This window comes from Xiphias gladius, chromosome 18 (genome assembly GCF_016859285.1).
Source record: "Xiphias gladius isolate SHS-SW01 ecotype Sanya breed wild chromosome 18, ASM1685928v1, whole genome shotgun sequence".
Lineage (NCBI taxonomy): Eukaryota > Metazoa > Chordata > Actinopteri > Istiophoriformes > Xiphiidae > Xiphias > Xiphias gladius.
The window spans coordinates 28970428-28996189 of NC_053417.1; the positions used below are offsets into that span (position 1 = coordinate 28970428).

Here is a 25762-nt window from a genome sequence, read left to right on the forward strand (position 1 = left end):
GCACTTCCCGCGCAAACCAGTTCACTTAAATGCTTTACACTGGAGAAAATTAGAAACATATTAACATGGTTACATACAGTAAATGCAGATTTGAGTGTCCACCCCAGGTCCTGGACTATACAGCACAAACACGTCGGAGATAAAACACACAGCAATCAAACGTCAGAAATGTCACACAAACACCAGAAACACGCTGATGGTGTCTGAAGAGGCAGGAGGGCTTCATTCAGTGATCTGCAGAAGAACACAGACGGAAGAACAGAAACACTATACTTTAACGATACATGATAGAGAGAAAACATTTTCTGTAAGCTACAGCATTATAATGCTGAGTGTCTGACTCACAATGGTGACCTTGCTGGTCTGCTCGCGGGTTCGAATCCTCAACTTGTTGACAGTCGTCTCGGCGATGTCGGCTCTCTCCTCAGCGTCGTCCAGCTCGTGTTGGATTTTTCTGAAACGCACTGTACTGCAGCTCACCTGCTCCTCCTGGTGGACAAGCAGAGGAACAACAGTGGGGATTAACAAAAACTTTAAACTCAAAATCAACTCTGGTTTGTGATAATGTTACGATAAGATCTCACAGCATTCTCAGCTTGTCTCTTATAGCTCTTGACTTTGGTCTGAAGCCTCTCGATCAGCTCCTGCATCCTCAGCAGAGTCTTCCTGTCTTCCTCTGACTGCAGGAACACAAAGAGAACCAATAAAAAACCCAGAACACATAACCTAGAACCAACAGAACATCTGTATGATGTGGATAGAAGCAGCAGCTGGAAAATGAGAGGTGATCAGACCTGGTAGGTCAGCTCTTTGATTCTCTTCTCGTAGCGACGGATTCCTTTCTGATAATCCTCACTCTTCTTCTGCTCCACCATCAGCTCTGTCTGCAGCTCCCTCACCTGCACACACAGCAGTCCACCTGATTTATCGAACCTGCTTACACCTGCTGTTAGCATGTTATCCAGATACATTAGCTGGAATTGTAAAAATCCACCCAACATGTTGAAAAACTCCTACTCTTCCATTTATCTCAAGCTGCACTTCAAAATAAAAGCTATAGACAAGCCCCTCCCTGCAAAGGAAAATAAGTGGAGCCCATACAGCAGCATTACTTCAGGTGACCGATGGGGGTAGCCAGTCTAGTGTTGGTGCTAGCAGGATTCTCTAGTGGCTCTGTAATGTTAGCCTACTTAGCATGGCAACTGAAAAGTGGCACATGGACGCCTTAAGCTGTTTCAGGCTGTCACGTGACCCTCACTTTTCACATTGTAGTCCATTAGCTCCACCTACCTTATTTGCATATGGAGATCTGATCACATGTAAATAAGAAGGACTCGTGTTTTCAAGGGGAGAAGTGTGCTGGGATTTTTTTCTCGACAAACAGCAGTGTATCCGTCCACCCAGCACTTCTGAGCAGTATCTTCAGTTATAGTGCGAGTTGACAGATACAGTAGTTGAGCACAGGCTTTGGGTTTGGTCTCTGTAGAGACACCATGGTACCAAATTTGAAGACCTCACTCTGGTGATAACATTTCAGGAAGCTGTACAAAGTCCTGTACCGACCAATGTTCACCAAGAAATAGTTCCTGCACGTGACTCTCCCCGAAGCCACAAACTATGGTTTTACATTTTTGTTTGTTTATTCACAAATTAAACAAACAATACATAACCCGTTACTTGGTGAGCTTCAAAGCTGTTGGTAGATTTATATTTAAACTTTGGACAGAGTCCGGCTAGCTGTTTCCCCACGCTTCCAGTCTTTATGCTAAGCTAGGCTAACGGGGTCCTGAATCTACCTTCGTATTTAACAGAGACTGACCTCACATCTCAACACCTCATTCTCAAGAAGAAAGACCTTTTTCTAAAATGTCAAATTATTCCTGTAACAATCCTGTTGTATTCAACAGTGAGCAACAGAAACAGTTGTCATATCAACAAAGCGTTAGTTGTAGTGAGACTCTGGAGGAGTTTTCACTCACTCTTATCTCCATTTTATGAAGCTGCTTCTTTCCTCCCTTCAGCGCCGTCTGCTCCGTCTCATCCAGTTTGACCTGCAGCTCTGTCAGGTGCAAACACAAATCATTCATCTACAGGAACAGCAGGTGATCTCTTTCACTATCCACCATCATGGGCTTAACAGTGGAGTCATTACCAGGGATTTTGTACCTTTCACTGTGGACTCCATGTTCTTCTTCATTCTCTCCAACATGCTGCTGCTGTCCTGCTCCTTCTTCAACTCCTCCGCCATCAGAGCCGCCTGGAGAAACGTATATATGCACAGAATTCAAGTAAGTTCCCCAAAAATAGCAGACTCTACTGCAGCACGACAGTGAATCTGTACAACTTAAAAACTTTCCAACAAAAAGAAGAAGAGATGAGAAGAGAAGGGATGACCAAAGAAAAGGTTAAAAAAAAAAAACCCCACAACAGTAGCTGGACACCAGTAAAACAGCTCAGGGTTAGTTTTGGTTTGGTCAGAGGTCAAAGGTCAGAGGTCAGGACTGAGGACTGACATCAGTGATGGCCTTCTTGGCTTTCTCTGCAGTGCTGTGACTCTCCTGAATCGCCTCGTCCACCTCTCCTGTCAGCAGAGACAGATCGGCCTCCATCTTCCTCTTCTGGTTCACCAGTCCTGTGTTCTGCAACACAGGAAGCAACCAGGGAATCAGTCAGGTAATCAGTCGAACACCAAACCCCAACCCTGTTTCCAACATCTTGTGGAATCCAGGCCACGAAGAACTGAGGCTGTTCTGAGAGAAAAGGGAGGCCCTACCCAGTGTTAGTATGGTGTTCCTAATAAAGTGCTCAGTGAGTGTATATAAATGTATACATACAGTATGTTTGTGTGTGTGCATGCACCTGTGTAGTGAGCAGGTTAACTCTCTCTGTGACCTCCACCAGCTCGTGTTCAGCCATCTTGCGGGCTCGGTCAGTGTGCTCCAGGATCCCACGCAGCTCCTCCTCCTCAGCCGTCATCAGAGAACAGCGTCGCTCCAACAGGACGATCTGTTCTTTCAGCTGACTGGTCAGCTGGACCTTATCTTCCAGCTCCAACTGCTGCTCTTTAACCTAGAACACATAATGTTTAAGAATTCATTAATATGCCACGTAGTATATGAAAGCAATTATCTGGAATTTTTAAAAAAAAAGGCCAGTAGGGGGCAGAAAAACTCCCCGCCTTGAAATATCTTCACCTAATTAAGTTGTTCTTATTAATTTGTTAGCAGCCACCTGCTTCTTCCACATACAGCAGACTTGAAGCAAGTTTTCCCCTCGCTTGATGTGTTTGAATTGGGCGGTTGGGCTCTTTCTGATCACTAAACTTACCAGAAACTCCAGGGGCCCAGTCGTAGAAGAGTTATTCAGATCCTCTACTTAAATAAGTGCAAAATTACTCCATTACAACTAAAAGTCCTGCTTTCACAATTAGTATTATCAACAAAATCTTGACAAAGCATTTTCCACATCCAGAAATTCCCTGGTCTTCTTGAATATCTGTGAAATGTTTATCCACTGTTTGGGTTCAGAAAAAAAACATGCACATTATTTTTAAATTTACGTTTTGATAATCAGCTGTAGATGTCTTTCTGGGACTTTGACATGCTTCCCCAACTTCTCGCCCCCTGTTTTGATAACAGAAGTTCCACAATCCGGGGCCACTGTTCCTGAAGTTCCCATGATACTCAGGAGACATCAACCTTGACAGCCTAAGAGTATCAGGAACCTTAACCTTTCATCTGTCCTTGCCACCCTATCACTGAGTTTATTGTCCTATTATCTTCGATAAATTTGAGATTACCTGTGTCTGTAGGTGTCTGATGGTCCTCTGGCTCTCGGCTGCCTGTCTGTTAGCATGTCCCAGCTGAACCTCCATCTCATTTAGGTCAGACTCCATCTTCTTCCTCAGACGGACTGCCTCACTGCGACTACGGACCTCCGCCTCCAAACTGGCCTGCATGGTTTCCAGGGAGCGTTGGTGGCTTCGCCTGGTGGACAGCACTCAATATTATGCATGTTTCTTCACTTTTTTTCTGCACAGCATATTTTATACAGTTTTAAATTTGGTGCCTGCAGCTGTCAGGTCTTTTACTGGTTAGTTGGGAGGTTTAAAGTTTTGTTTTCTGTTATTATACTGGCATGGGATTGGCTGGCATTCCCATTATGTTTTCACCACATTAAGACTCTGGGTCTGCTAATTAATGTATTTGGTACCTGTGGTTGTCAATCTCTTCATCTTTCTCTCTAATCTTGCGGTCTATCTCAGTCCTTATCTGCTGCAGCTCCATCTGAAACCTCAGTACCTTACTCTCCTCGTGCTCCAGGGTACCCTGGTTGGTAGAGAGTCGGCAGGTACAGGAGTTCAGTAAACTGTCTATCTGGTAGAGAGCTGACAGATATCTACAGCAGGTAAGTTACCTCTGCTTCCTCCAGAGCTGCTCTGATATCACTCTTCTCCACATCGAGGAACTTCTTCATCCTCTCGAGCTCATGGATGGTCTTCCCTCCCTGACTGATCTGATCGGTCAGATCAAGGATCTCCTCTGGAATCAACACATTTGTTCAATCAGTTACAAATATTCATTTACATCCATAACAGTCTTGTATAGCCAAACTTTTGGAGATTGGTATCAAGTCGGACACACAAGGTTAGACAAAGTGTTGTGGAGAGGCCTGCTTTGATCACAAAGTCTTTTGTCAGACTTTTAAAATGACAACAAACTATGAAAACTATTTTTGAAACTATTTTTTGCAGCTCAGTGTTTCTGTGTCAAGCAAAGAGATGATGTAAAGTTCTCTGTTACGTCTGCTGCTCTGGTTTTGGTTCATCAAAATAGTTTGATGTCACCTTGTTTGCTTTCAGTCCTGCAAGCCTGCCTAACAGCCTCCAGTGTCACAAGAAGACCCTTGTTGAAGGTGACCTGCTTTCTAGTTTTTAGACTAGCCTGCCACAGTTGAAGGACGTCATAAAACACACATACATGGTGGAAGGAAGGAAGGAACGTAAAGGAAAGAAAGAGTGCCTGAAATATGCTTACTATCTAACTAGGCCACCAGGTATTCAGTTAGCTTGTCAGCTAGTTATTCAATATAAGAAGTGACTGCCTTTTGAAAGTCTATTGGTACCAAACTGGAACTTGTTCCAAAGCAAATAATGTATACAAAATATAATCTGACTAGCAAATCAGCATGCTAACTAGCTAGCAAGAAGTCAGCTCTTGCTCTGTGGCTTGCTAGTGAGTAAGCAAAGCTTTCATGAGTTGGTTGGAAATATCATCTCCAGCAGACTTTTTTAATGGTTGCAGGTACCTTTAGTATAGCAGAACTCCTACGTACGTGATATATTAATAAAATGCAAAGAAAAAAGAAAAAAAGAGATTCTGGAGATTCTGAGACTTGAAGCCTAATTTCAAGACCTGACCATGCAAGACTAAGTCCACTAAAACCTTAAGTTATCCATGTGGCTACAGTAGGTGAAGAAGACAGACACAGTACCTTGCAGGTTCCTGTTTTCTCGTTTAACGATCTCCAGATGGTCGAGGGCCTCTTCGTAGCAGTTTTTCAGTTTGAAGAGTTCGGTGCTCAGGCTGCGAGACTCTTTCTGCGACGCCTCCAGCTCAACTTGACTCTCCTCAAACTTCAGCTTCCATTCACTCAACAACTGCATCCAACAAGGAGAAAGTAGCACACACGCTTCTTAATTTCCCACATTGTTTGCGACTATGTTGAGGGTTATGGGTTGCGTTGCTGACTGACCTTGTCAAAGTTGCGTTGCCTCTTGTCCAGAGCCAGAGCAGCAGCGTTGGAGCGCTCCACTTCAACCACCAGGTCTTCAATCTCTGTCTGCAGATGCTGTTTGGTTTTCTCCAGTGAGGAACATTTGGCCTGAGATACCTCCACAGCTTCTTCAACAGTCTGCAGTTTAACAACTAACTTCTTCCTACAAACAACAAAACACAACGTACAAAACAAATGAATTAGAAGCCCAAAATGACCTTTCAGGTCAAAGCTATGTTCCTGAAGTGCGATCCATAGCAGCTGGTAAAGGCGGTTTTAGAGCCTCATCAGTAGTGCAACTAAAAATGTACAGTTTCCTGAGAGTGACACTAGAGGAAAGGTCAGTGAGTCAGTTTTACCACAGGTTCATTTTGTATTGGGTCAAAATTTGTTTGGCTAGACCAGTTTCCTGATGTAAAAAAAAAAAAAAATGATAAAGACCTTGAACTAAGAAATGCAACAGAAGCCTAAAAGCTAAACAGGGTCAAAGCCAGGATTTTAGAAAAACTGAGGCCATAAGTCCAACTCCCTCCAACTTCCCCATCAATTTAAATAAATTGAGTTTAGTTTGTAATTAGCCTATAAAATCCCCCTGCTTTAATTAGTTTTTTAAATTGTCGATTGAAAATTTGTAGATTTGTTGCAAACTTTCACAAAAACCCGTGCTGAAACCCAAATTCCAATAAAAAAAAAATAAAAAAAAACTAAGGACATGAACTCCACAATGTGTCCACGATGGCAGCTACAGCCCTGAAGCTAACTATACCAAAAGCAATACTTTATCTGTGCACAGTCATTGTGTTCTATTGTGATGAGTTGGAGTGGGACTCAGTAGTGACAGTAAGAGTAGCAGTAGTAGTTGTATCGTCTTACTTTGCATCTTCCAGCTCCTCTATTCTCAGCACAGCATCAGTCTCATACTTGGCTCTCCACTGAACCACCTGACTGTTGGCGTTGGACAGCGCCCTCTGCAGTTCAGCCTTGGACTCCTGCTCCTCCTCCAGCTGCTCTCTGAGCAGACTGCAGTCGTGACGGGACGCCTGCACCGCATGAGCCAGTGCTACACGAGCCTGAAACACACCATTACATACACATCCAGTTACTTTTATGATTCTCTTATCCAACGAAAAAAATCCAACATGTTCCATTTCACAAACCTTCATCAGGCAGAGACAGAAATGAGCTAAGAAAGATCTAATTAAATTTGTTAGCGTGATCATGAGTCCTAAACACAGTCTGGACATTGAAATGACGGATCAGAGTTCAGGGGGTTCAGTCTTACTTTGCCATCCTCCTCCAGCTGCCTCTTCAGATCTTCAGAGTTCTGGCAAACCCCGGCCTTAGAGTGCTGGAGCTGACTAATCGTAGTGTCCCGCTCCTCCAGACGCCGGCTGTACTCGGCTGGAAGAACAAGGCGATGGGGTAAGTTAAGCCTCCTGCAGACTTCTGTCAGAAATCTGTGTGTTGATCAGCTGAGAATTATGGGGAAAATACAGGCTTTGTCCGTATCTTTGTCAGATCTGGAGAAGTGTTTTCATGTTTTTATATATTCATGCTTTTCTAATGTATTGATCATTGTAGTTCCCTATAAAACCCAGAACTTCACAACATCTCTCAGCTCATCTCCAAAATTTAATTCAAGCCCCAGCTGAAAAGTATTTTTGGAAAATTAATTTGTCATAATTATTCCAATTATTATGGAAACACTTATTGAAAAACACTCTGGAAATTTTCCCATCTTGTGGTCAAACTCCATCTGATAAAAACCACAGAATTTGGCTGAAAGCTTTTTATTTTTGCCAAGATAGTTTCTAGTTTCTTCAGTTTTTTTTGTCTGTGAAGCTCTAAGTGATTTATTAGTTTTATTAATATTACGACTGTTATTATTATTATTAGGTGTGTGTGCTGTACCAATCTCGATTAGTGCTCGTGCTTTCTGCGCAGAGACTTCGGTCAGTTGTCTCTGCAGCTCTTCAGCTCTGCTCCTGCTCTCACACAGCTGGTCCTCATAAACCCTGCACATCTTCTCCACACCTCCCTTCCCGCGCACACACACACACACACACACACACACACACACACACACACAGTTCGAAAGTTGAGAGCATTAACCAGGCAGGGATGGTAATGGTGCTGCTCTATGGGAAATTTTGTGTTCAGGGTTTTAAAAGCTTGATCCAGGGAGTGAAACTCAGAATATGAAGGAAAATGGACTCATTTCATGTTTGTGGCTCTGTTCCTATTGAAAATGGTGGTTTGTAGCCCTCAGCCTTTCCTGTAAAAAACAGACTTTTGTCTTAGTAGAGTTTTGCCAAAGTGTCCAGTAAAGTTAATGGAGTACGGGGGGTTCGGCTCTTTGACATCTATAACAAGAAGGTCCTACAGGAAGGCTGAAGTTGTCTTGGCCTGTCCTGACCGCGTGCTCAGGGAGATCCAGTTAGCATCATCTGGTTTTTCTTCGGGTTGAAAGAAAGGACTACATCATCCTGGCCTAAAATGAATTGTCACAGGCAATTCTTTGGAGGCTGAGATTTCTTCACTCTTATTCCCTAGTGTGTGTTATAAAAAAAAAAAAAACCCTGGATCCTACATTTCTCATTACGCAACTCTATGTCTTTCATTGGAGCCTCCAGAGCCACAGAAGAGACACAGACTGCTGTTTTTGTGGGCTCGGTAGAACTCAACATGATTGGTAAGCTGACGCTGATAAAACTAGTGGAGTGCTCCTCTAAGGTGGAGTCATCTTTTTCAGGTGATGTAGTTTTTACCTTGGCCCTGGACAGCTGCTCCACACTAGCAGCCAGGTCGTCGGCCTCCAGCCTGAACTCCGCCTTCTCCTTCTCCAGTTTCTGTTTGGCTCTCTGCAGAGCATCGATCTGCTCGCTGAATTCTGTCACCGTGTCTGAGTGCTTCTTCCTCAGACTGGCGGCCGTTGCCTCGTGGTGAAGCCCCACCTCCTCCAGCTCCCGCCGCATCTTCAGGAAATCTGCCTCTCGCTTCCTGTTTGACACGAGTCAAAGGGTACATTGCTCTGTTCCGGTAAACAATCTCTCTAAATAAAGCTGAATTATAAAGAATTTTTGAGTTTAGTTGAATAACTACCACCAGCTCCTCTGTAGTGTGGTACATCAATGTAAGGTCTCAGTATGCCTCAGACAGTTAAAGGTCTACCATCGTACAAACTGGGATAACAAAGCACTGTTTCAGACAGTCTCTCCTCAAAGGAATTCATAGTGTTGCACTCATTAGTTCACATGAAAAGTGACAGAAGTAGTAGTGTGAAGAAGAGCTGGCGGCGGTGGTCGCGGCATAAAATGGTTGTGACTGTGATGAAAGTTACAAAAATTCAGTTCAGCTGTTGGAAAGGAGGTTTCAGACCTCATTTGAAACTGCGGATTCCTGACTATTCCTGAAAGGGTGTTCATCCTGTTTGCACAAAATATGGATCAAACATATTATTTTTAAGACGGCAACCTTTTCGGTTTTTAGTGTTAGTTTACAGACACCTCACATGGCCTTAAGGCTTAATTTTTTTCAGAGGTTCAAATTTTAAGCTTGTTTTACATACAACAGACACAGTTTGTCGTGTGAGCCCGTTTTTATAAACGGATAAAAAAGGAATCTCAAAATTCCAAGAACAGCCACCTAGTTAACCAATCACTGACTCAGTAAAAATCATTTCTGAAAATCTAGAGGTTGCATTAATTGATTGTTGCAGCCACCTCAGGGCAGCTCAACAATTTGAAAACACATTCTTGAGATATTATCAATTTATCAAGGTTTTATGGCGAACATCTCAACCAATGTCCTGAGAAAAAACCTGGCTCTTTAGCTGCTAAATGTTGAGTAATGTTTTTCATTGTTTGTACAGAGGTATCAATTAGTGTAGATTTAATGTGGCTGATGACCTGTTGAGAGCGATCTGAGCCGCAGAGGCTCCTCCTGCCTCCTCCAGTTTGTCTCCCAGCTCCTCCAGCTCTCTGGCGATGTCGTTCCTCTGACGCTCAGCTTTGGAGCGCCACGCCCGCTCCGCCTCCAGCGCTTCCTCCAGCTCCTCAATACGAGTCTGAGGGAACGACAGTAACACACTCCTGTAGCAGCAGCAGTAGTAGAGATGAAGGTCAGCAAGCGAAACAAGTCCTATTCTGGATCTGCCTGACCAACCTGAAGCTCTTTGATCTTCTTCTGAAGCTGAGCTACCAAATTCTGCTCATCTTCCATTTTAGACTGAAGCTGAACCAACTCAAAGTCTTTTCTGTAGGGAAGAGTGAAGAGAGACAGAGAGAAAAAACAAAGTACAGCAAAGTGCAAGAAAGATGCTATTATTTGTTATTATTCAGTGATTACTTGTGATTAATTTCACACTCGAGCACATAATTCTTGAGCTGAACTTGAGTCCTTTTCCTTTTTAGTGAGGCAGAATTTCGACCATTACTGAATGGTTAAATACAAGTTAAATGGACTACACTTACATTGTGCTTTTTTAGTCTAATTGACAACTCAAAGCTATATATAAGCGCAGTCCACATTCATCCATTCTCACACACACACACTCACATACTGATGGCACAACCATTTAGGATTCAGTATCTTGCCCAAGGACACTTGAGGATGACATGTGGATTGGAGGAGCCCGGGATCAAACCACCAACTGCAGCCACCCCTTATAAAATCTACAAGCTCTCGATGTGTTTTCCTACTTTCGCAGTCTCTCCTCCAGGTCTCTCTTCTGGTTCTCCAGGTCCCTCACTGAATCCACGGACAGCTTCAGATCCCCCTCCAGCTTCCGTTTGGTTCGTTCCAGATCCATCCTCACCTTCTTCTCCTGCTCCAAGGAACCTTCCACCTGCATGGAAGAGAGGGGAGAAGCTGTTAGAATCCAGAGACAAACTCACAGAACCTGTTACCATGCTTTTAGACCCTAAAATTTGGACAATCTGCGCCAAGGAGCACTAAAGCTATTGTGGTTGCTTGTGGTGTACCAAAACCATAAGACACTTCAAGTTGGATTTTACTTTAATTTGTGACCCATCTGAGTATGATTTAGTGACTCCTATGGAGGTTTTTGTGGTCCTCAAAGAGTTTCAAGTGATTCTTCAGGAGGTCCTAGTGGTCATTTAGGAGGTTGCAAAGGTGTTTTAGATGTTCCTTGTGGTTGTTGAAGAGGTTCCAGAGATAATTTAGGTGTTCTTGTGGTAAATGAGGAGGTTCTAAGGATTCCTTAGGTGGTTTAGGCCCTTTAGGTGGTTCTTGTGGTCAACAAGACGGTTCTAGGGGTCTTCCAAGTGGTTCTGATGGCACTCTTAGGAGGTTTTAGGGGTACTTTAATGGTTTTAGTTGTCATTAAATAGGTTCTATAGGTCCTTTAATGGTTTAACCCTTGAATGGTTTCTTAGTCATTTCAGAGGTTCTAAAGGGTTGCCTAGGAGGTACTAGTGGTCCTTTAGTAGGTTCTAGGTGTCCTATCATTGGTTGTAACAGTAACTAGATGGGTTTAGGTGGTAATTAAATAGGTTCTGGAGGTCCTTTTAGGTGGTAATTAAATAGGTTGTCGAGGTCCTTTTATATGGTTTATGTGGTCTTTGAAGAGGTTCTAGAAGTTGTTTACTTGGTTCTTGGTTCTAGGGGTGTTTATGTGGTTCTTACGGTCACTAAGGAAATTCTACAGGTTCTCTAGCTGGTTGTAATGGTCCTTGAGGAAACTATAGCAGGTTCTTTGCATTATTCTCCATCACGGTCCATCATTGTTCACCATCACCATTATCAAAACAAATGAGGGAATATCAAAAAAAAAAAAGAGGGAATATCGACCCTCAAGACACTTAGGTGACAAATGACACAAAAAGCCAACCTATCTGTAACTCAGTCTATAAAAGTGCATCTAGCAACTATTATTAGTCTCCATGGGGAACACAGACAGTAGAATATAGTAGTAGAAAGACAGGCAGACTAGTAGTAGATTAACAAGACAAATATACAATCAGACAGACAAAATCACACTGTAAAATTGTTCCAGTCCATTATGTGCACAGTTGGATTATTTTAATGTTTGTACAATTTCTGTTTGTTGACGAAGCTCAGCTTTGGACACTTAAGTGAGATCTTTTCTTACATCGTCCACTTGCTGCTCGAGTCGAGCTTTTGCCTTTGCCAGCATGTTGACTTTGTCCTCCTGAGCCTGAAGGTCATTCAGGGCCTGCTGGTGAGCTTCCTGCAGGGCGACTTTCTCCCTGCTCAGAGACGCTATGGATTCATCCAGCACACACATCTCCTCGGACAGGTTCTTCACCTGGGTGGAAAGAAAAAATTATTTAAGATAAGCAGTCCCAGCCATCACCAGACTGACGCTCTTCAACCTGACGCACCTTGTTCTCCACTCCATGTCTCTCTCTCTCCACTTTAGCCAGGGTCATCTCCAGATCGTCCACGTCTCTCTTCAGCGACATCACCTCATCCTCCAGCTGTCGTTTCGTGGACGTCAGCGTGGCGCTCACCTCCTCCTCGTCCTCCAGACGCTCCTGCATTTCCTTCAACTTTGACTCTAGAGAGATTTTGGATTGAATCAGCTGGTTGCAGCGGTCCTCTGCATCCGTCAAGTTGTCTTGCTCCTGGATGATTAGGATGGAAAAAACTAATTTTAGAGATAATACAGAAAAGAATGAGTTTATAGGAGATCAGCTAATTAGAGAAGTTCGAAATGTTGTTTGCAATAAGGCTTTCCCCTACCTAAAGAAATGAAAACAGGTATATTAGGTCATATAAACAAAATGGGTATTACACTGTTAATTTATGTGAAGAAGTGGGAGAATTTTCTGAATCCTTCATTTTATCAATTTGATCTTGTTTAACAGTAGAATGTGATGTACCTGAAACAAGTTGTTTAATTGTGGCATGATATTACTTCCCAAATATTTCAAACCTTCCTGTATCCAAGTAAAAGAATAGCTTGGTCATTACTGTTGACTTAAATTTATGTGCAAGAGACAAGCTGAGGATTTATTAAAATGTATTTTATTCCCAGAACACCTCCCAAACTGATCTGTTGTGTTGAGTTAGTTTGGTATAGATTTATTTGGCAATTTGTATTTGCCTCTGCCTAGAGAAAAGAAACCTGAGAATAATTAATTAGTAATAACGGCTGGTTATTTATTATTTACATTTTTAATTGAGAGGCCAGAACACCGTCAAATGTGGTCTGAGAGATCTGATAGTTTGTGTGCATTCACATCTAAATTAACATGTTTTTCCTGAATGAGAAAAAATATCCAGATGTAGAACACATGTTACACCAGGTGGGACTAGGATAGCGAGGATTTCCCAAAATGGCAATGTTCCTGAAAGTTTCATCGTGACTTACAGCTTGGAGCTGCAGAGCCAGGTCGTTTTTCTCCTGAACCAAAACCACCTGCTTCTCCTCTGCCTCCCGACGCTTCACCTCCGATCTGACAAAGAGAAACACAACAAACCAAAGTGACGGACAGAAAACACAATGTAACCTTTTGTTATTTTAATCTCTAGTTACAATGACAGTGAAATGTGTAAATAATATTGTAAAGAGGACAGAAACAGCAAGTCAACCACAGACATGCAGGTGAGAAGACCTGTCGAAGGCCTCTTTTAGTTTGGCGAAATCTTCATTCAGAGCAGCCAGTTCCTTCTCCACCTGCGCGCTCCTGAGCAGGGGGCAGAGCTTATAGAACAACATCATCCATGGCCAAGTCCTCACTGAGAAGAACGCTCTGAGGTTGACCTGGATCACCACTATGGCATCTCTGATTAAGAGAATGAAGACCTTAAAGACCATGCCAAGGTTTCTACCGAATTACAATGATTACATTAAATTTTACCTCCCTAATGACATTTCTCAAAAGCACAGACTGATTTTTTTCCCTCCATTTTTTTCCAGCAGACTTTCAGATAAGCAGCCAAAACAATAAAGTAGGTCAACCGGATGCAAAACTCTCCCGGTGTTATTTTTGATATTATTCTTTATTCATCATCATATTGACCTTTGCAGCATCATCTTCTGTCGTTCCATCCTCATCAACTTGCCTCTGCACATGGCCTGGACGGTGGTGAGGATCTGAGCCAGACGGTTGTCCCTCATGTCCTCCAACAGACCCAACAGACCTGCCTTAAAAAACACCTGGGGAGTGGAGATGGAGAAGGATGGATCATGTTTAATCACCGTCTTAACTCTGGGAGCAGAGTTAGCATTATTTGTGTCGTACCTTAGTGTGTCCAAACTTGTACTGGGTGTGGTCTATATCCAGAGAGCCCAGAAGTTTCTCCACAGCCTTCCTGCTGTCCACAAATGAATCCTCCGGAATCGCACAAGGATTCAGGATGCGATAACTGAGAAAAAACAAACAAGTACATGTGGATTACTGAAGAGCAGCAGGTCAGAAAATCAGGAATGTGGCTGCTTTAAAAAGTCGAGGCATAAAGCCCAGACCGGATCAGTACAACTAAAGCAAAAGCTTGTATTTCTCTGTGTGGTTGGGTTTTGGACTCACCGCTGTTTGAACTCAGCATACAGGATACGGTTTGGAAAGCCCTTCCTGCAAATCCTGATCCCCTCGAGGACTCCATTACACCTCAGTTGGTGGAGGACCAGGAAGGAATCCATCACACCTGGAAATCACACAAGGGCATGCGAATCATCTTCAACGACAGCTTCAAGAAGATTTCTAAATGGTCACATAGATTCAATCTGCACTCCCTTCACTTCACTGAGCATGTTGGGTGCAGCTTAGTTTTACTTGAATTAGTAAAACTTTACTTCAGTTAGTGGTGTAGCTCTGTGGATGCAAATGTCATTGTGTCTGACACTGTGGTTATTGTGATTAGTGTTGAAACAATTAGTCGATTAGTCAGCCTCCAAAAAAAAAAATCAGATGATTAATACATTCGTCATTTGTTCTAATAAACAGCTTCTCAAATGTGTAAATTTGAAAAGTAAATTTTCTTTGTTTTATATCACTGTAAACTGAATATCCTCTGGTTTTGACAGTTGGTCAGAGAAAACAAGACATTTGAAGACAGAATTTTTTAGAAAAACAATTTTCTTACAGTTTTTTGAGAGAACTGTCATAATTGTCATAATCAATAGTTACAGCTCTACCACCCTCAAGACAGACTTTTCATTTTTAGCTCGGGGGAAGGATCTAGGAATAGCAAAGTTGTTAATCCATTTTTCATCCAGTTTTCTGTGGTGTGATGAATATTAAAACCACATGGGGCCACTAGCGACTTTTAGTCATGTTGCTGTTGTATTTTTACCTGGATTCTTGGTCTCGTTCGGGATGATGCACCGGACAAAGTGAGGCTGAGTGCTGCGGAGGTTAGCCATGAGCTTGTTTAGATTCTCCTGTATTTAAACACACAAAGACAGCGGGTTGGAGACCATCTATACTGTCCGTCAAGGGTCTCAGCCAGTCACATAATTGCACCTAGGCCACACCCCTTCTCTAAATGACAGCGATGGCGGCGAGAACCAAAACCGAAACTTGTTGTATTCAGTAGTAAGTACATTCTGTTTAGGCCGTGATTTTAAAGCAATGGAGACTGTATCTATTTATTTTCTTTTACCTGTTTCCAACCCGCTTCTCGATGACTTTGTTCTGTACAAACAGTCCTGCAGTATCTGTCAGAATAACAAGTATGAGCAACAATCCAACTCACCTTGTGTAACTGTGAAACTGTCTGGAAAGAAGCTGCTTTCCTCTTCCTGTGTTTGGTTTCAGCCTTCGGATCACCGGCTGAAACAACAGCACAAACACTGTCACCACACTGACTTGTTTTTCTTTTTTTATATTTCTTTCCTTTAAGGTGTGCGGGTTTGTTTTGGAGCCTCTGGATTTTGTTTGTTTGTGACCCTTTAAGTATTTGAAACTATCGACAAGTACTACTTACCCATCTCAGAGCTGATGTAGTTCTCAAACAGTCCAGCCATCAGTTTGTTGGAGGATTTCTGGAACAGGAACACCACCGTCTCATTCAGGGGATCTCTGTTTTTATCCAGCCAGCCTGTGATGTTGTACGGCACCTACAGTGAAATACACTGTTTTAAATTCCTCGTTCTCCAATACAACATCAACGTTGGATAGATTTAAGTCTACACAGAGAAAGGTTTCTCTTTGAATCCCGAGCAAGAAAAGCAAAGGAACAATATGAGCTGATACCCACCACTCCAGCATAGTGAACCAACTCAAAGTGCGTCTCATATTTGCGCCTCTTGTCTGGCCTTGGCCTCTGGAAGTTGGGCGACTTCCCCAGATGGTTGTCATAGAGTTTGGTTTTAAAGCTTTGGTCTGTGGCCTTGGGGAACATACACTCCTCTTCCATGATGGACAGAATACCCATGGGCTACACAGAGAATCATTCATTAGACTTTTGTTGTATTTTTATATCAAATGCATGTTTTTTGTCCCTAGAGAGACAAAAAAATTCTCTGTCATCTGATGTTTTGAATCATCCCACAATATGACTGTGTGAGCAGATTTTTGTCCACACAATCACACCTTCTCGATGAGGTCTATGCACGCCTGCAAGTCCAAACCGAAGTCTATGAAGGTCCATTCTATCCCCTCAGTCTTGTACTCCTCCTGCTCCAGGATGAACATGTGGTGGTTGAAATACTGCTGCAGCTTCTCGTTGGTGAAGTTGATACACAGCTGCTCAAAGTTATTGAACTGCAGAAAGACAGAAACATTTTTGTGGTTTTGAATCATAGACAGGGCCGCAGCCGAGATCAGACTGTTTCCAGTCTATGTTTCTAGTCTACAAAGTCTGATTAATGGTCAATGAATAGCGGCACACTAACTGCTTCTACACCTGCCCAATAAACAAGATACATGCCAATCAGACAGCTAGATGTTTTGTGCATTATTGTACATATCTTTCCATAAAATTATTGATATTGGGTATTTCAAGGAAACTTGACTAGATGTCTGTGTCCTCCGCTCCCCTTTACCTCAAAGATCTCAAAGCCAGCAATGTCGAGAACCCCGATGAAGTACTGACGAGGCAGAGCGGTGTATAAGGACGAGTTGATACGACTCACCAGCCACTTAAACATACGGTCGTAGGTGGCTTTGGCCAACGCTGCCACTGCAAAGTTCACCTACACACGCACGCAGAAGTTTGCCATTTAGGTTCATTGACAGTTTTGACAGAGACTAGGACAGAATACAGAAAAAAAAATTGGTTGGGTGATTGATTGGTTGATTGGTTACCTGTTCTACTGTCTGTCCTTTCACAATGAACTCCTGTCCGACTTTGACACGGGGGTTCAGCAGGCCTTTCAGCAGGTCAGCAGAACTAATACCCATCAGATAGGCTGCCTTATCCAAACCTAAACACACAGAACATATACGTCATATACATGTCATATACATATACACGTGTTGTTGTACCATTGTTTGTGTTTTGCATGTGTTTTCCTGCAGTGTTGTGTGTCGTGTGGCTGACATGGGATTCGTTGTTGTTGACGGCTAACAAAATAACTTTTGGGTTTATCCATCATTCAAAGTGATGAAAATAAACGATCTGGTTGTGGCAGATTACACGGTGTAACTAAAAGTGCGTCTTACTCTCAGTGCCGTTGGCCTCGGCCTGCTCCTCTCTCTGTTTCCTCTTGAACTTCATGTTGCCAAAGTGCATGATGGCTCCGACAATCTTATAGCAGCCGTACTTCTCCTCTGGAGTGAAGCCCAGCGTGTCCATGGCATGCTACACACAGACAGAGATTGGAGTTTATATGACATCAGAGACCAGTGTGTCTTTTTGGGTTGAGGGTGTGTTTCTTACATCAGTGAGCTTCAGCTCCTCCCCGTCATCAATGCTCTCCACTATGGTCACACCCTGAGAGCAGAAGTGGTAGTCGTAGGGGTCTGTGGTCACCAGCAACATGTCTGCAACACAGGACAACCAGTTAATTATCCTAGTTAACCCTCAGAGTAGACATGTCATAATACCCGCCATACTTCATCAAAATCCAACCCCCTGAGTGTTTTAGATGATAACAAATAAAAACAGATCCTATAACTGAAGGTATTTATCATGTAAAATTCAGAGAAAGTTACTTTTCTTTGTGCTGGATTTGTGTTTCTTTTTGATCATTTCACATCTTTCAGTTGTTTCTCATCTCTTTGTGGTCATTTTGCATCTCATTGCAGTGGTTATGGTTGTGGTCAAAGTAACTGAGATCAAATTTTCTCCCCATTCTGAGGTTCGATGTGAACGTTAACAGAAGCTCCTGACCTGTATCTGCAGGGTTCATGCATTGGACTCCTGCCACATGATTGGCTGATTGAATAATTGCATGGACAAGCAGGTGTACAGGTGTTTTCCTGATAAAGTGCTCGCTGAGTGTATGCGTTGCCTACTGCGAATCTGTTGTATTATCTAAAAGCTGAATCATTTAATCAATCAACAGAAAATTAATCTGCAACTGTTTTGGTTACTGGTTTATCGTTTTTCATTTTTTAAGCAAAAATGTCAGTAGGTCTTTGGTTGCAGCTTCTCAAATATGAGGATTTTCTGCTTTTCTCTGTGTTATGTCTTGGTAAACTGATGAGGTTTTGGTCTGTTGGATGGACGGAACAGGGCATCTGAAGACATCATCTTGGACTTAAAAAATTGTGGTGGTGATGAGGATTTTATGACCAAAGATTAATTGATTAATTAAAAAACAATCTGAAGATTTATTCTCAATGGAAGTAATCGGGTTGTAGCCCTTATGTTAAGTCTTCAGGTTGTTTAGTATTACTATACTGATATGTATCTGTATCAGAGTATAAGCTTTTTGCTACCTTATATATTTTTGTATGATAAGAGCTAAGACTGCAACTAATGGTTATTTTCATTCTGGATCAAACTGCAAATCATTTCCTAAATTAACTGTTTGGTCTATAAAATGTCAGAAAACACAGAAAATGCTCGTTACAGTTTTGTAAAGCCCAAGGTGACGTCGCTGAGTTGCTGGTTTTTTCTGACCAACAGTCCAAGACATTGAGATACTGATGTTATTGTTACGTAAAACAAAGAAAAGCTACAAATTCTCCCACGGAAGAGAAGCAGTTTCAGAAGCTGAAACTAGGTCATTTTTGGTATTTTTGCTTGACTTAATGAACTCAATGATTAATCAATTATCAAAGGAATGCCGTCAGCCTGTGATATTTTTTCTAGCTGTCAAAATTAATCTTCATACTTTGAACAAACGGCACCGATTTTAGTGGATAATTCGGAAATGGCCACGAATCTCCTTTATTTATGTATTTATTGCAGAGGGTGATTATTCAATGTGCATCCAATGAACTGTCAAACAATTTGGGGTCTGACAAAACATTCATGGTTTGATGAATAATTCTGGCAGGTGGCCGAGATCCTCAGCGTTGTAGCGTAGAATGGACTGGTTCGATTTGGTGGTGAGCCCACATGATCCTTATTAATGAGCTGCCATCACAACGTGGTTTTAAAACTTCCCTATCGTTGTACAGTGTTGATACAATCATCATCGTCATCATCATAATAATGATGTCCGTAATAATATAAAATAATAATATCAGTCATAGGTGGTGATCCTCGTGTGTGATTGGACAGCTTATAACGGCGGGTGGGGTTACCCTGTAGCTCTGGCTTGTGATTGGACAGGATCTGGTAGTAGATGTGGTAGCTTCTCTCTCCTGGCTGCTGGAACACAACTCTGGATTTTTCCAGAAGATCTGATAGAATACACACATGAATACATACATCTCTACAGCTCCACCAACACAACACAGTCTGTTGTACTATATGGCTGAATGCATGAATGGTTTCAATTTTGTGTCATTTACATGTCTATATAATGCTTTTTTAAATTTCCAAAGTGTAAGGTGTCAAATGTACCCACCCACCATTATTAATTTTCAACAAAATAAAAATATCCAGGGCTGTTCTAGAAAATCTTCAGTTCATTAACACACACACACACACACACAACTCACAGATGTCGATGTCGGCAGACGCCAGCCTCCCTGTTGTCCCAAAATGAATTCTGATGAACTTTCCCTGAGACACGCAAACACAGACCCGCGCTCGTTATAGCACATTACTATGCGAACTTAAAGAATCGGTCACAGTTTCTCAAGTCTGTCTTAAAACAACACTCAGGTGCAGATATGGACATTGAAACAGTTTTTTTTAGTCTGCGTAAATATCCCAAAGTTTATCTGTGGCCAATATGAGACTTGGGCAGTCTGAGTTAATCAAATCAAGTGGATATTTGTCAAAGTTACTGTCTAAAATTCAGTCTTTTGTTACAGCTCAAAAAGGAAACACAAAGAGGAAATTTTATACTACAAAGACCGTAACTTTGGGAGAACTTGCTTTTACCAACACAGACTGCTGACGCCTATTCTACGCTTCGGATAAACTTCTGAATACATTTTCGCTGGGATTGAGAACTATGGATTTCAGGAGGAATCATTGCAGCAAACAAAAACGGTTGCAGAGTTCATAGAGGCACCTGACTGTTGATTTAAGAAAGACTTAGAAAACTCTGAACCTGTCCTTTAATCAGTAACACAGAACTCCTCGGCTCCAGCCTCAGTCATCACAGTGGCTTTATCAAACTCACAAAGCGAGAGGAGTTGTCATTGCGGATGGTTTTGGCGTTGCCGAACGCCTCCATGGCTGGATTAGCTTCAATGATCTGGTCCTCTAAAGATCCCTGAATACGCACAGAAAGCAAAGGAGCTTATTATGTGACACAATTATTAACGCAATAGCATCTATTGTAATCAAAAATAATCCCACGGTCAGTTTCTTCTAAAACACTGCTGGGAAATGTTGAGAAGACTTACTTCTTTTTTCACGTTTTCTCCCAGGGCAGCGATGATGGCGAAGTACTGTATCACTCTCTTGGTGTTGACGGTTTTCCCTGCACCTGACTCACCTCTGACAGGACGGAATAACAGGCAGAGATTGTTTTAAGACTTTAATAGTGTCAGAAAAGTTACAGCAAACAAAAAGTGCAACACATTTATGGGACAGATTTTGCGGCGGATGAGGTCCCAGCTCATCCTTCACACATCACAGAGTCAGAATAGATCACAGCACGCGCACACAAATGGAAACCTCCATCCAACATACACAGATGAGCCAAAACATCCTGACCACTCGCAGATGGAGCGAATGACGGTGATTATCTCTTCACAGAGGCACAGGTCGAGGTCTGGGATGTATTAGATGGCAAGTGAATCGTTAGTTCTTGTATTCAACTCCCTGGACGCAGGAGAAAAGGGCAGGTGTAAAGACCTGAGCCACCTTGACTAGGACAGAATTGTAAATTCAGAGATGTTGTGGAGTCCGTGCCTCGGCGGGTCGGAGCTTTTTGGGCGGCACGCGGAGGACCAATATCGTGTTAGGCAGGTGTGGTCATAACCCACACTTTTGTCTCTCTAGACTTAATTTCTATAAAGGTAAGAATTGTGATATGTGATCATGGAATAACATAAACATTAGAGGATTTCTTTCCTTCCATGATGACAAAATAGATTCTTTTGCAAGTGAATTAGTCATAATTAGTATCCTGGATTTTCTGTTGTCTATAAAAAGGTCAGGCATGGTCTGTAGAAGATGCAAAGATGGATTAATATCAGCTTCTACCTCTAACATTGATTTGGTGAAATCAATAAAGATGCATAAATGTTCCTTCTGTCCTTTTGCAAGCAGGACAGTTTGACGAATTATCATTTGAGATAATTTGACATGCATCCTCACCAGAGTGACTTCATAATTCGCCTCTTTGACTTTGTTACTAGTTAATGCATTCTCTTACCCATGCATCCTCATCTAAAGCCATGCCTAGATCCTTTTCCCAGATTTTTAACTACTACTGTACCCGGAAGAAGCTGCACACTCATGTCATGCAAAAGATTTTGATTGTGGACAGATTAAATAACAACAGTACTCTGAGGCTGATAATGTCCTCTATTAAAGACACAGATTATATACAGCAGAGCATCTAAATTGCTTGTTCCATAGTGTACGTAGTTTGCTTTTGACACTAGTGTTAGTATTGTTGATTATGAGGTTACATTTGTCGGCGGAAATGCAGAATTTACAGCCTGTAACGTCGAAGCCGCTGCGGCTCTGACTTACGTGATGAGCATTGACTGGTTCTCTCGATCTGTGGAGGAAAATGAAGCCATGTGAGGAACAGCAGAGGAGCAGTGGCAGAGCTTAAAAAAGAATTAGAAATAATTAGACATTTTGGGAAATATGCTCACTAGCTTTCTTGCAGAGGGTTAGAAGTGAATATTTAAACCAAAGTTGGATCGAGAGGGAACATTTTTGGGCTGAATTCAATGAAGAATTTTAAATGAAATTCAAGTCTTTATAATTGTAACACTTTTTGGATTTATAGTGAAACTGAGTCAATGTATCATTGGACCTGCTCAGGAGATGCATTGAAAATAGGATTTTTACCTGTAAATTTGTACGGATGAAAACCAAATTCAATAAATGAAATGAAAGCATTAATTTTTTTATCAATACAAAGTAAAATGTGCCAAAACTGTGTAAATCTTTGTTGTCTTGTATAATACCAAACTTCCATCATTTTGGCTGCTGATTTAAAAAAGAGAGGTTCTTCCAAAGAAAATTCACAAAGGGGCACTTCGAAAATAAAAAGTTCCCTGGGGATCTTCTACAAAAAGAGCAGTTTATCTTAACATCTTTACTCATTTTTATCTAATAAGTTAATAAGCTCTCTGACTAACAGGAAATTGAGCTTGTAATATGCTGCTATTTATTTCTTTTAAAAAGCTGAATACAAATGACAATGAAATTAAATCGATTTGCTCTCATTTCTGTCTTTTGTCGTAGACTGTAATCATATAGGTATTGCTCTCCTGCATTGGGGGTACAGGTGCACATGTGCAGTATAGATCCTGTGTCATTAACTGTGATAAAAGGGCCGGTAGGATAGTGACCTGTCAACTAATCATCCAACAGTATAAGGGATAATGTTGACAAAACGGTAGCTGGACGGCGCGTTGAGGTCAGGATGTATGGCCAACGTTAGAGGTCAGAGGTTAAAGGGTGACTCACTCTGCAGCAGGTCAGTGTAGGCGTTGTCAGCGACGGCGTAGATGTGGGGTGGTGTTTCTGTACGACGCCGCCCTTTATAGGCTGTTACCACCTCAGTGGAGTAAACCGGCAGCCATTTGTATGGGTTCACTGTCACACAGAACAGACCGGAGTAGGTCTGGCACAAAACGAAAGGAAACATAAGGACGAAAGAGAGTTTGGTAGAAACAGGCAGAAACAGCTTCCGTCCATGTGTCGTGCAAAGATTCGGAAACTTTCTTACTGTCAGCAAAGGACAATGTGTGCAAGGGCCACTGGTGTTTAGTGTGTATTGGGATGGATACTAACATAGATCATCCACATGCTGTATCTCCTCCTCAGGTTGAAGAGGACAGAAGCTTCGTTTAGGTGAGTCAACATGGCCATGTCCTCTATCATGTCAAACTTAGGAGGGTTCATGGGCTGGAGGTCGTCGTCTTTTACTATCAGAAACTGAAACGCACACGTGCAACATTGAAGTTTATAGATTACAACATCTGGACAGCTGATCGATCCTGAAGATTTAACAGTGAATCAGACCTAGACCACTAAAATGGTCAGGCCAACATGTTGACCGGTATTAGCTTATCATAGGTACATCACAGTATATGTGCCTCGATAAATTGCGGTACAAAAATGCCACGATGTTTTCAAATAGTTGGACCATCAGAGAGCACCGGTTTACCACCAGTGAACTGTAATCGTCCCATCTAGCATGTGTATTGGTCACAATTGTTAAAGGGATCGTTATAAAATTGTGTGCATTCCTGTAAAAAAAGGAAAAAAACAAATGTAGGCCACTATATTGTTGATTTTTTTTTTTCTTTTTTTAAAATAAATCTAAGATATCAGTGTTGTATTGGCCCCGGAAATCCAGGATTATCAGGCTGTAGTGTACATGACAAGTGTAACCTTCTGCTAAAAAGAAGATGGCTAAGGATTTTGAGGGCTCAGCAAGCATTAACTTTTTACATGACTTTTACTTTTACAAGGCAAAACCGTGAATGCTTCAATTTCAGAGTTCAGCTACTCAGTTCAGCTGGGTTTCCCCAGACGTACATTTGATCAATATAGTGACCTAATCTTTAAAATCAATGTATTGTTACACCCCAAATGAAATCACACCTACTTGCTTCTGTTAAGTGGTGGCGTGAGTGACAAATGAATCGACAAAAACAGCCTAATTGAGAAATTAAATGACAAATGAACCGACTGACTAACTAACCCACCCGGCCATCCTTGGTCTCCACAGTGGTCTTGTCTCCATTCAGTTCTCTGATCTCCACTTCAGTATACGCTTCAACATCATCAGGCATCCAAAAACGCTTTGTACCTGAGAAAAAAAGATTAGAAAGACACATATATAGATACAGGTATAAACACTCAGCAGACAGTTCTAATGCTAATTAAAAAAAAAAAAAAAAAAAACCCATAGATTACAATAGTATGTGGAAATAAATAAGTGCGTGTATGTACCATCGAAAGCCTGGGCCTTTGCAGCCAGCTGCTCCAGGTTGGTGAGACGAAGGTAGCGAGCAGCTTCTCCAAACTCCGCCATATCCAGGAACCGAGACATCTAAACACAAGAACACATGGAAACACCGTTCTTTAAAGGTGTATTCTGTAGCATTTTGAGTTTAAGATCATTGTTTCCTTAAACTTTGTGGCATTTTGTGCAAGGATGACCACTGCTTGTACCCCTTCCTCAGAATTGACCTAGTTGTTTTGGATAGTTGCTATCAGTCTTGAAGAGAACCCTTGAGGAACACTGTTGAGCTACCTTGAAGCTCAGCCTTGAAGAACAGTACTATCCATCCGAAAGAATAACCTTAAAGAACAATCTCGGAAAAGACCCAAGCAATTCCAAGAACATGTTTTAATAGAAAAGCTGAAGTGTGATTTTGAAGAACATTGAACTACCCTTTAACAACATGGAAAAGCAGCGCTCAAGAACGAACTTTAAGAACAAAATTTTAGAGAAAAATTAAAGAAACCCTTGAGGACACATATCTGAAAAACAATCATTACTGTATAGTATAAATCATTTTTTAAGGGCAGTCTTGAACCACTGCCTTTAAAATCAACCTTGAAGAAAACCCCAAACGAACAACTTTGCACAGCAGCCTTGATAAACCTTGAATTTACCTTGAAGAACAGTTTTGTAGAACAGCAAATACAAGCAAAGCTCAGTCCGGATCGCTATAGTCATGTTGCCAAAGGAGAGTTTGAATTGAAATGTTTCACATGGGAAGTTGAGTAGCTCTATGCTTGGTGGTCAAGTTATTCATCTTAGGAGTACAGTGTCAATCGACTGCCAACAACACCATAAGACTTCTCCGATGCTTTTTTGCATGTCACTGCCATGCAAAAAACAAGAAAACTGTAAACAACAAAGGCGACAAAGGACCATGAGCTTCACTATTTTAAAAGTACCATTGCACATCAAGACATGAACTCAGTAACTCAAAACTTTCAGAAAACGTCCACTTAGTTGTGAATGCCATAACAGTGTAGCCTGGTTCCAGACCTCTGAATCCACCACCCACATCAGACCCATAGACCTGGTTGTCAGGCTCATTAATGGCTGACTCTCCCTCTAGAAAAAAAAACAAAACCAATCAAACCAGTCATCTTCAGGTTGTACCCCCCTTTTCCCCCAACAGAATACAAACCAATTGTCTTGATGGAATGATGAAATGAAGATTCAGTTTGATTATCAGACTAACAACAGGGGACAAATGGACTTTTCTTGTTAACACAGTAAAAACAACCTCAAATACAGGCAAACAAACAACACATGAACTAAAGTTCGGCTGCAGTTTACTGATTAAAATCACTGCATCATGTTTTGTGCCATAAAGCAGTTCAGCAG

The 25762-nt window shown here is 41.8% G+C and overlaps 1 protein-coding gene across 1 annotated transcript; it reads right to left on the reverse strand.

Moving 5' to 3' along the window:
• Window positions 1-211: 211 nt before the first annotated feature.
• Window positions 212-24466, reverse strand: LOC120804201 (myosin-7B-like). Its single transcript, XM_040153481.1, has 45 exons — window positions 24367-24466; window positions 24120-24223; window positions 23200-23343; window positions 22873-23029; window positions 21922-21949; window positions 20622-20715; window positions 20396-20488; window positions 19764-19827; window positions 19404-19502; window positions 17587-17690; window positions 17370-17508; window positions 17013-17131; window positions 16751-16900; window positions 16299-16469; window positions 15964-16143; window positions 15691-15823; window positions 15460-15536; window positions 15058-15145; window positions 14292-14409; window positions 14007-14130; window positions 13785-13921; window positions 13377-13547; window positions 13133-13217; window positions 12141-12383; window positions 11888-12064; window positions 10476-10621; window positions 9940-10030; window positions 9684-9841; window positions 8544-8775; window positions 7687-7813; window positions 7058-7176; window positions 6649-6845; window positions 5755-5938; window positions 5494-5659; window positions 4417-4541; window positions 4213-4328; window positions 3800-3986; window positions 2860-3069; window positions 2514-2639; window positions 2167-2257; window positions 1980-2059; window positions 795-899; window positions 585-680; window positions 346-489; window positions 212-234 (listed from the first exon to the last, which is right to left on the reverse strand). Exons 1-45 carry the CDS (start codon window positions 24464-24466, stop codon window positions 223-225), a joined length of 5811 nt encoding a protein of 1936 aa, XP_040009415.1. The 3' UTR covers window positions 212-222.
• Window positions 24467-25762: the final 1296 nt, after the last annotated feature.

Bases quoted from the DNA above. Each gene is read 5' to 3' on its own strand.
- LOC120804201 (XM_040153481.1), bottom strand. From the start codon at position 24,466: ATGTCTCGGTTCCTGGATATGGCGGAGTTTGGAGAAGCTGCTCGCTAC. The intron at 8,776-9,683 runs GTCATCAGCCAC...CGTGTCAAACAG, and splicing joins GCTCAGATCGCTCTCAACAG to GAAGCGAGAGGCAGATTTCC. The intron at 6,846-7,057 runs GTAAGACTGAAC...GGTGTGTTTCAG, and splicing joins AGCTGGAGGAGGATGGCAAA to GCTCGTGTAGCACTGGCTCA.